This window comes from Cryptomeria japonica, chromosome 3 (genome assembly GCF_030272615.1).
Source record: "Cryptomeria japonica chromosome 3, Sugi_1.0, whole genome shotgun sequence".
NCBI classification, from domain to species: Eukaryota; Viridiplantae; Streptophyta; class Pinopsida; order Cupressales; family Cupressaceae; genus Cryptomeria; species Cryptomeria japonica.
In genome coordinates, this window is record NC_081407.1 from 347392850 (window position 1) to 347403853 (window position 11004).

At 36.2% G+C, this 11004-nt stretch overlaps 1 protein-coding gene across 1 annotated transcript in view; it reads left to right on the top strand.

Moving 5' to 3' along the window:
- The window catches only part of LOC131034808 (probable potassium transporter 9), a 32308-nt gene extending 22253 nt beyond the window's left edge, over positions 1-10055 (top strand). Inside the window, exons 4-8 of the mRNA XM_057966408.2 lie at positions 7767-8027; positions 8134-8186; positions 8302-8425; positions 8534-8788; positions 8918-10055. Of these exons, the coding sequence (XP_057822391.2) occupies positions 7767-8027; positions 8134-8186; positions 8302-8425; positions 8534-8788; positions 8918-10011 (1787 nt within the window). The 3' untranslated portion in view covers positions 10012-10055. The remainder of the gene's footprint in view (positions 1-7766; positions 8028-8133; positions 8187-8301; positions 8426-8533; positions 8789-8917) is intronic.
- Positions 10056-11004: the final 949 nt, after the last annotated feature.

Genomic DNA, 11004 nt, shown 5'->3' on the forward strand with positions numbered 1-11004 from the left:
TCCTTCTAAATGTATGATAGGGTCCATTTGGCATAAACTCTTTAGATCAACAAACTACTTATTTTGAGCCAAAGGAGATCACCTTGTCCTTGTAAATCCCAAAGCAAAGCCTTGTCACTATATTGTATGTTTTGCCTCGAGTCCTCTTTATTAAGGGGATGCATCTCCAATTCTTTTTGCCTACAAATCATATGTAAGAAGCTCTATCTTTTTGGTTGTCCAAATACTTATCTCTAAATATCCTACTCTAATACTTCTCATCTCTCTAAATACCCTCCATACTCACTTTGCTTTGAATATTTAACTGATGGCCTTAATTGATGTCAAACCCAAGCATCCATTTTATGTTGGTCGGAATTTTCGTTTTGCATGCTACTATGAGAATTTTTCTTTTGCCCATATCCCATTTGACAAAAAGCTGTTTTTTAATCTTGTGATAACCTCAACATTTTACTTAGTACTAGTAAATGGTTCATGTAGAGTGGAACTTCTTATAGACATGCTCTTCCACCTATCAAAGTAAGACATTTTCCTTTTCATGTATTTTTTTCTAGAATACAGTGTACCACCCTCTTCCAATACGCCCTTATCCTTCCCTCCATCATATTCATTCCTAGGTGCATTCAAACTTCGTAAGTCTGCTGATTTGTTCTAGTAGTTCTCTCCTTGTGTTTCTGATCTATAGTTGTTTCATAAATATCCAATGCTTTCTAATTTTTTCTGCACAGTTCTTTCATAAATATCCAATGCTTACTGTGTACTTGGGGCCTTTGCTATTAGATTATTAAAAACATTAGAAAGATCCTTTATTCCTCTTCCTTGTTTCTTTCTATAATTCAAGTGCTCCTGCCATTTTAAAAAGTAATTAAGGAGAGTATAGACCTTGCTCCCATAAAGCCCTAGGCTCATGAAATTATCCAGCTGGCAAGCTTTTAATAAGGACAGAATATATAGGAGTGCTTATACAACTTTCAACCCATGTCATCCAATCATGTGGATAGCAAAACTTCTTTTGTAAAGTTACTGATTAGTTCTGTCATAAGTTTTGTTTATACCCAGTTTTACTGTCATTCATTCCTTCTTGCTTTTGTTGATTGAATGAAATATATTATGAGTTAACAAAACCTCATCTAATATCTGTCTTCCTGCCACAAAATCTCTTTGTTTTACTTTAATAACGTGTAATAGTTTTTCAATCTGTCTGTCATTATGTTTGCCAGAATCTTATATTTTGCATTACATAAAGAGATTGGTCTTGAGGCATCAAAGAATTCTGTATTCTCTGTTCTTGGGATGAAAGCTAGGAAAGCACTACAAATAAAGCCATCTATAAAGATTGATGCCCGTCTTCATCTGCGTTTTGCCTGTCTATAAAGTAGTGATCTATATATAGATTAAAGCTGAAAAAGTATTACAAATCTGCATTGAGCAATTAAACATTGGATGCACCAAGCTAAAGAGTGGCAGAACTGAGCCTGAACTATCTAGACAGGCTAACAGATAAAAAGCAGCAGTAACTGAAACAAAAATCACATACTCAAGGAAATGATCCAAAATCAATCTAAAGCTATTCAGAAATGAGGTAAACCAGAAATTTGAATGAAAAAAATGATTATCAAGTGCCAAGCTACCAAACTATAGAGGTACTTCGTGTATGCATGTATGCATGAATTTGAATACAAGTGCCACACTACCCTAATGCTTGGCAATTGTTCTTGCATGCATACATGAATTGAATGGGTGCATGGTGAATGCATGTAGGCTCTTGTACACTTGTTCTTGCAGGTTGCATGCATACATAAATTGAATGGGTGCATTGTGGATGCATGTATAACACTTATTCATTATGCGCAGTAGCATAACTAGCTCTAATCATCAGAGAATTAAGATTTGTCAAGATAACCCTTTATCTCAACCTTCACTTTCAAATTAATTTATTCAACCTCAGTTTCAAAGGAACAAGTGGGTAACTTGGCATGAGTTCTTGGTCATTATAGAATTATTCAGCTTCAAGAATAGACTAACATTCTAAAACTCTTATTTCCAATAGGGTTTAGCAAAAATTCCAAGATTGTATTAAAAACAATGTTCCATGTATTAAAAAGAACAGGTGCCAAGCTACCCATTTGTACGTCTGAAATTGAGGTAGAACAAGTGAGGTTAAAGATAAAAAGTTAGCATGATGAATCTTAAGGGGGCATCCTTTGATGGATAGAACTACGCATGTGGATGCACATAAATTCATAATGAATAAGAGCCCATAAAGAGCCTTAAGTTTCTCTTAAGAGGCTACATTACTGGTTTTGGCTTGGGTAGTTCAGTATGTGGATACAGCAGCTTTATTTTGGGTTGGGTTCATTTTGGGATCGTTTGTACAAAATAATATATTAATGTATATTTGTAGCCTAAAAATAGGAATCAAGTTAAAATGCCACATAGCATTATATAATAAACAAAACCACCAGAAAAAATAAAAATACTTACCCAATATTAAAACCAATGCTAAATGAATGTCATGATAGATATTCATTGTTCAAAATTAAAAAAAAAATTATATGAATGTCATGATATATATTGATTGTTCAATATTAGAATCAGTAGTAAAACAATGATATCAGCAATCAACATCATATGTGTCTTTCTTTTGAATCAATTAATTTGCACTCTCTTCATTTTTTTGGAGTTAATGATGTATCACTATTGATGAGCTTCATGGGTAGTGGTGGCCTAACAAAACTATAGGTGAATAGGCCTCCCCACAAAATTACGGCCCATCCTTTATTGTGAAAGTATGAAATTAAAAGATAAAAAAATAATTTTCACAAAACTACAACCCAATTGTAAGTTTGAAACTATCAGGTTAAAAGATAAATAAACCCATGGAAAAAATGAAATTGGAGGTGTCAATTGTTTAAATCAGCATGTGATCTGAATTTCTTTCTCCATAAAAGGTGAGGGTATTGCAAATTCATGGAGACAATCTTTGATTTTGTTTTGGCCATTTGAGAGTATGGTGATGGTGGGGGGTTCATCGACTCTTCCAATGAAAAGACACGCTAAGATAAGTTTGTAATCCTTGCATAATCTCTCTTCTATAGTAGGAAGCGTATTTAGCAGAGGTCTTGTAGAAGGCACAATAAGATAAGTATAAGAGAAAAACACTTTGCAAAATTAATTTTGTAAATAAGTTTAGTTGTGTTCTTCTTAGTTGTATTGGAAACTATTGTTATTTTATGACACCCTTGGTCCATCAATGAGAACCGATCAGAGATATGTTTCATGGACCAGCGCTGCCCCAGTTGATCAAGGACAAGGCCAATGGTCATGAAGTGTTAAGTGTTGTCTTGTCAAAACCCAAGTTTGCCAAGTCTTCCAAACCCTGGAAATCTAAGTTTCCCAAGTAAACCCAGATTTCCCAAGTCTTCCAAACCCCGGAAACCTAGGTTTCCCAAGTCTTCCAACCCCGGAAACCCAAGTTTCCCAGGTCTTCCAAACCCCGGAAACCCAAGTTTCCCAAGTCTTCCCAATCCTGAAAACCTAGGTTTCCCACGTCTTCCCAAACCCAAAATCCCAAGTTTCCGACTTGCGACACTTCTGGATGGCATGATCAACACTCAAAGCTCTTAATGCTCCATCAACTCTTGCGACTTGTACACTTTCATTCATTGAGATACAGAGGCACATTTAATGTTTTGCACGATGGCCATCAAGTGGAGTACAAGGCCATGCTTATTTATGGTTACTTGATGGCCCTCATGTCAGGCCTGCATGCTCTGACTTTGGAATGTCAAGCAATCCACCTTCTAGAAGTACTTTTCTTCTTGAGATTGCCTTGTCAAGGTATGGCCAGGTTGCTTGCATGTACACCATGGCAAGTTTGTGCACTTTCTTGCCTTCCTTGACTGACATTCCTCTGTGCACGCCAGGGTTAAGGGTTCCTCCCCTTGACCATTGGTCTCTCCTCTACGACCAATTTGCTATATAAAGGCTGTTAAGCCCTATGTCACAAGGTTTGCCAAATTTCATGCTTAAAGTTTGAAATTCGGTGAATATATAACATAGGCATGGAATTCACAAAAATTTGTGTCTATATTCGTAGGGAGAAAGAGCTAGTTTTAAAGCTAGGGCACACATTTCTTCTGCCACATATTCACATAGCTCGTCCAATCGCCTGCTAGCAGCTAGGGCATTTTGTTTGTGGTGTGTGATGAGAGTCGAAGGGACAAGCCACACATTTTTGCAGCGCATAACGCGAGTGAGAGCCACGATCCACGCATGAATTTCTACAACAGCATTTCTTCAACCACGGGATCGATTGCTTAGAGCAGATTTCTTCTGCAAATTTTTGCATATTTGGTTCCGCTTCTTGTGTAGGCGGTAATAAACCTTTTGAAAGGTTAACTATTTTTTTTTACTTAAGTTTTTCTTTACCTCTTCCTATGCTTTATAACATTTTAAATATGAATAATTGACTTTATAAAATAATAAATATTATCTTTTATTTTTCTTAAAGTTCTATTAAAAATTAACATTTAATAGATTTATATTGAATGTTATTTATTTTTTAATTATTAAATTGTCCTTTAATATATTTATAAATTATTTTATTTTTAATAATTTAAATTTAATATTTAATTTATTTTATTTTGTGGATTTATTATTATTATTTTAAATTAACTATACAAGGCGAATTTAATGTCAAATTTTTTTCCGAATTTTTTCTCCTTACCGAACTTCATCCAAATTTTATTGTTGTCAAACTCGAACTCGAATTCGAACCTTGTGACTTAGGTTAAGCCTCATTGTAAAGGGTTCTCTCCCTGCTAGCTTAAGCTATTCTTTGCTCTTTCACTTCTCTTGAAGACTTGTATATTTCTTGCACTTCTACAACTGTGAGTTTGGCCATTGGCCTTAGAATGAATTGAAATTATCATTCTTGCCTTCCTTCAACTTATGCATGTTGTGTATGTTTTCTTACCTTCATTGTAAGTGCATGTTTTGTGGTTTTCTCTTACGTATATGCTATATTAACTTGTTTCAGAGTGTGACTTGTGGGAAACCTTCTTTCCTCTTGACATTCAGCAAATTCTAACCTCCATACATGTGCTTGAGGTCATTCATGCAACTGAAGTTTGTGCATCTCCTGGGTATTTCGATTGATTTTTTTTGTCACTTCTAGGTGGGGAGAGAAACACCTCTATCTGAGTGCATCACCTCCTTTCATTTTTGCATTTCCTCCTTCTTTTTTCCTCTGCAAGCTGTTAGGATAGGTTTAGAAGTAGAAATCGGAGTGTTGAGTTGGTTCAACACCTACACTTGGATTGAGAAGGAAGTCGGCCTTCTCCGGAGATTCAATCCCCTTGCGCAAGGTCCCACACTTCGGGGTTGTTTACATGTTTTACAAGGTTGTTGAGTTGATAGTTCAACAAGTGTAATGTCCCCTTCTCATTGATGTTCTTTCAGTGGTCCATTAGCCTATTCCTAAGACCCGTAAGCTAGGTGGAATGAGTAATCAGGGTCTAGCATCGATGAAACGAGGACTTACTATTTTTAGTAAGTCAGGGGATGACCATTCTGGTGCCACTGTCCTACTGAGCACTCCTTGCTTTGCCTCTGGACGCGATGATCATATTTTTCTGAGCATTAATTCTTGACTTACTATTTTTAGTAAGTGGCTGGGTGGCACATTTCTATTTTTGGCAGTAGACAGGGGTCTGAATTCTGCAGCAATCTGTGGTCATCTAGGCTCAGTTTCATCTTGGTGGTGATAATAATCAGTGCGGGAGACATTTGCAACATAATTAAATATTATTTCCTTATCCTAAGGTTAATATTTAATTAATCTATTTATTGGCTACTGGTTTATTAAATTTGGGATTAATGCCTGTTTAATCCTAAGTTTGGGCGAAATTCAGTTGTTTTATGGAATGTGAAATATTTTAGAAGGGATATTATTTCACTTTGCATCGCTAACATGTGCCTAAGTGTTTAACGTGGGTCCTCCCCATTCTTGGGCGTGACTTTTGACTTAGGAAGTTGGGCGCTACACTTGGGTCCACATAAAAGTGGAATGAAATTCAAATGCAAGCGTGGAATTTGGAGGGATGTCATTTGAATTTGAAGAATGAAGTTATAAATATGAGGCTTGGGTTCCCATTTGCAGCATCTTGAAAATCTGTAATGTTATGTTGCCGGATTGGCAACAGAACTTGAGGCTTCGGAGTGCGTCTCCCTAGTGCTACCCGGTTTCGTACTTGAAATACAGTACCTAGCTGTGCCTTGTATTCTTCTATCGTTTTCAGAGTTTTGCCATAGACATCTTGGTGTTGCAACGATTCTGGACTTGCTGGTTTTGCCTGTGGCTGAAACACATTTTTGCTCACATCTCTCTGCTGGAGCGTCTGACAGTTATGGGTATTATTCCTATCTTCCTTCCTAGCACTGGCAAATAAGTTTGTAAGTTTTTAGCACGTTTGTTTGAATATTGATTTAATTATGCAAAATTGAAATTCCTAGTCTAGGCGTGGGTTTTTGGGGTTGCATTGGGATGCGTGCAAAATTAAAAAAAGGGTTGTTTGGGGTGTGGCTGTGATTGGTTGTCATTGTATTGGATGTACGGTGGGATTGGGCTTGATTTGAATCAATTCGAGTAAAAATTGAGTGAGTTATGAGTATTTTCATGTTTTCATGGGCTGCTGAAACTATACTTTCAGCCTGCAGAGCAGTGTAACAGAAAATTACAGTATTGTGTAGAAATCTGCAATTAATCTTCTCATCTCATCTCCATAGTAGTACTGAGCATCCCATTCTATCTGCTTTTATTTGTAATTCCCACTGCATAAGTGGAAGAGGCTGGCTTGCCGCCTTCTCGGTTTTGTAATTCAGTTTTCTTTGATAAATAGTCCTCCCGCTGAAATATGCGGTAGAGTGATGGTTTAATGTAATGTCCTCCCGCTGAATAAGTGGTCGAGTGATAAGTTCAATGTTTTTGGTCCTCCCGCTGAAATATGCGGTAGAGTGATTGTTAATGTAATGTCCTCCCGCTGAAATACGCGGTAGAGTGATTGAACTTCTATTTCTTGTAATCTTTCCCTTGGTCGGTTCACCGCCAAGAAGTTTAGTTTCTATCCTGCTGGATAAGCAAAAGGGGATGGCTTGCCGCCCATGCAATTGTAATGTTCAGTTTGTTTATTGATGCTGACGATCCCCGGAACACCGTATGCTCTCACCCTCCCAGTCTGGGCTCTCGGTGAACAAAAGGTGGAAGGGTTCCCTTTCAGTTGTTTTGCTTATTACTCTAACCTTAACGGGTTAATTGTTGTGGATGAATTGCTATTAGCCTGAAAAAAAATTAAAAAAATTAGTGGGATATTACAGCAAGGGTGCAAACTTTTGTGACAACAGAAACCATAGACTCTATTTTATTCAACTTCACTTGTAAATCATGATTGACACAAAATTAGCTCAGAATATCAAGATAAGATGTTGTAAGTCTACAGCAGCATGTGACACAGGAATGAGATCATTTGCAAATAATTAAATTGTGATGATTTATCGTATAGAATACAACCATCATCTATTTCCCCTCAATTTACAATAATATGTTTTATTATATTTATATAGAGACCACTTGTTAGGTGAAAGCAGACAGCCCTGTTTAACACCAATGGTGCTATTGATATCACTTGTAAAGAAAACAAGAGTTATGAGAGAAGTTTGCCATTACCTATATTTTGTTTTCTAACATTTTAAAGTTCGTTTTGCAGATGATGTTGTTCTTATCACGTGTGTTATATTGGTTTGTCTATTTGCCTTGCAACATTATGGCACACATAGGCTGGGTATGCTCTTTGCTCCAATTATTGTGACTTGGCTGGTGTGCATTAGTGCACTTGGTCTGTACAACGTTATTCACTGGAACCCGCAAGTTTATCAAGCACTTTCACCATACTATATGTACAATTTTTTAAGAAAAACAAGAAAGGCAGGATGGATGTCACTGGGAGGTATTCTATTGTGTGTGACAGGTAAATCCTGTTATAACCGGAAATCCTGGCTGCTTAACACAATTACTATATTAAAATTTGTCAACCTCTTCTGCAAGAAATTGACCTGATCAACTTTTTTGTGCAGGTTCAGAGGCAATGTTTGCAGATCTGGGACACTTCTCACAATTAGCCATCAAGGTATTGCAAGTTCCAATTTCATTGTACTAATATTTAAAATTACAACTGCAAATTACTTCTGTCGTGAAGGAAGAATCAAGACGTCACTGTATAATGAGGCATTATTTGACTGCAGATTGCTTTCACTTCTATAGTTTATCCTGCTCTAATCTTAGCATATATGGGTCAAGCTGCCTATCTTTCAAAACACCATCATATAGAAAATAGCTATCAGATTGGATTCTATGTATATGTGCCAGGTACATTTACTTATGTTTGTGTTTTATAAACCTACATATTTTGGGCAACTTTTCTACTTTTTCGGAAAAATTATGAAAAAATGGACCTGTTGTGTAATACCTTGACAGAACCTCTACGGTGGCCAGTTCTAGTAATTGCGGTACTTGCATCTGTGGTTGGAAGTCAGGCTATCATCAGTGGGACATTTTCCATTATCAATCAGAGCTTGGCCCTAGGTTGCTTTCCTAGGGTGAAAGTAGTGCATACCTCTAAGAAAATACACGGACAAATATACATTCCAGAAATCAACTGGATTTTAATGATTCTTTGTCTTGCTGTTACTGTTGGTTTCCGAGATACGAAACACATGGGAAATGCATCAGGTATCTTCTACTTTTATGTTTTTAATATTTGAGTCAAGCATGAATCATTTTTGCAAAGATGGAAGGATACATTTTTAATTTAACTGGAAATTTGACAGCTTCCTACATCTCTGATTATTTCTATCACAGGGCTAGCTGTCATCACAGTTATGCTGGTTACCACCTTTCTTACATCATTGGTAATTATTTTATGTTGGCACAAAAATGTTCTGTTAGCACTCTGCTTTCTACTTTTCTTTGGATCTATTGAAGCCTTCTACTTCTCTGCATCCCTTATTAAGTTTCTGGAAGGAGCTTGGGTGCCTATTTGTCTAGCTTTCATATTCATGACAATCATGTATGTGTGGCATTATGGCACAATAAAGAAGTATGAGTTTGACCTGCTAAACAAGGTGTCCATAAAATGGCTGCTTGGACTTGTTCCTAGTTTGGGGATTGCACGTGTTCCTGGTATTGGACTTGTATATACAGAACTTGTCACTGGGATACCTGCAAATTTTACACACTTTGTGACAAATCTTCCAGCATTTCACAAGGTGCTTGTCTTTATATGCATTAAATCAGTACCAGTACCATATGTGCCACCAGAGGAACGTTTTCTTATTGGACGCGTAGGACCCAAAGAATATAGATTATACAGATGCATCGTCAGATATGGTTATAGGGATGCCCACAAAGTTGATGATCAGTTTGAGGATCAGCTTATCTTCAAGCTTGGGGAGTTTATAATATCGGAAGAAAGAAATTCTTGCTCGAGTGGCAATTACTCTGCAGATGAGAAAATGGTTGTGATCGGTACTCCTCTCGTGCAGTCTGGAATGGAGAAGAGTCTGAGCTATGAAACACAAGAGAGCATACACTCTACAAGTGTATCTTATGTTAGGTCACCTTCACCCACCATTCAGAGCATACAAGACATTGTAGAAATTGATTCTCTCCATTTAGCACGGAGAAAAAAGGTGCGATTCATGCTTCCTAACTATCCTGACATTAACTCTGATGTGAGGGATGAGCTGCAAGAGCTTCATGAGGCAACAGAAGCTGGAGCTGCCTTTATATTGGGGCACTCTTATATGAAAGCAAAGAGAGATTCATCTTTTCTAAAAAGGCTAGCTATTGATGTGGTATACAACTTTTTGAGAAAGAACTGCAGGGATCCTTCTGTGACATTGGGCATTCCTCATATCTCTCTTTTACAAGTTGGTATGGTTTACCTAGTTTGAAATATTGAATCAGGGTCTAAGCACAAGATGTAATTACCACTGTTTGTCAGCTTCCTGCCGTTTTCTTTGAGAGCTTGCCATGTTTCTTCCTTTTGAGCCATCATTGCACCGTGGGGCAGTTTGCTGCCCAATGCTGTATTGCTAATATCCTGCAAGAAACAGTTACAGATGTAACCCTTAAATATCATATTGAAGATTGCAGAAAACTACCTATTTACAACTCACCGGCATTTAAATTGAACACATTGTGTTGCTGATATCTAGAAATTTAATTTCTGTAAATTCTTTGCCCGCTAAACTTGAAACTGAGCTCTCCAGAACTTCAACACCAGCAAGATAGTACGTTTCATACAGAAACTTTTAATTCGACATCAAATACGGAAAAAAGCCTATTAAAAAAGTACAACAAATTCAGAAAAAATAATAATTAATAATCATAATAAATATAAATAGTTCTAAGATAAAATCATATTATTTATTTACTAAATTTGTACTGAATCTTTTATAGCCAAGCTCCAATTGGGATGGCCAATGGCTATACTCCTGTTTGGGTTGAATGATATTTTTGGATTTCTTTATTGTATTTATAGTATTTGTCTTTTAACATATTAAAAAAAAAAAAAATTCAAAAGCTTCTTTTATTACATATAAAAAGATGTAAAATAATAACTATCATATTACTAGCATTATTTTTTTAGCATATTTAAATGAAGAAAATCTTAGAAAGATGTAAAACTATCACTATAATTATCATTAGCACTAACATAATTCTTATTGTTAAATGTAAAACTAATAAAAAGATATGTTTAATTTGCATCCATGTATATAATTGTTTAAATATATATACCTTCATTAGCATTATTGTTGTCATTGTGATATTTATTTGCTACAATTTCAATACAAACAAAAATTCTTACATAATCATTTTATGCAATTTTACCAATATGTTAAGACCGTTTGAATCTGGCCCATATTATAGATTCAACTAGAGAA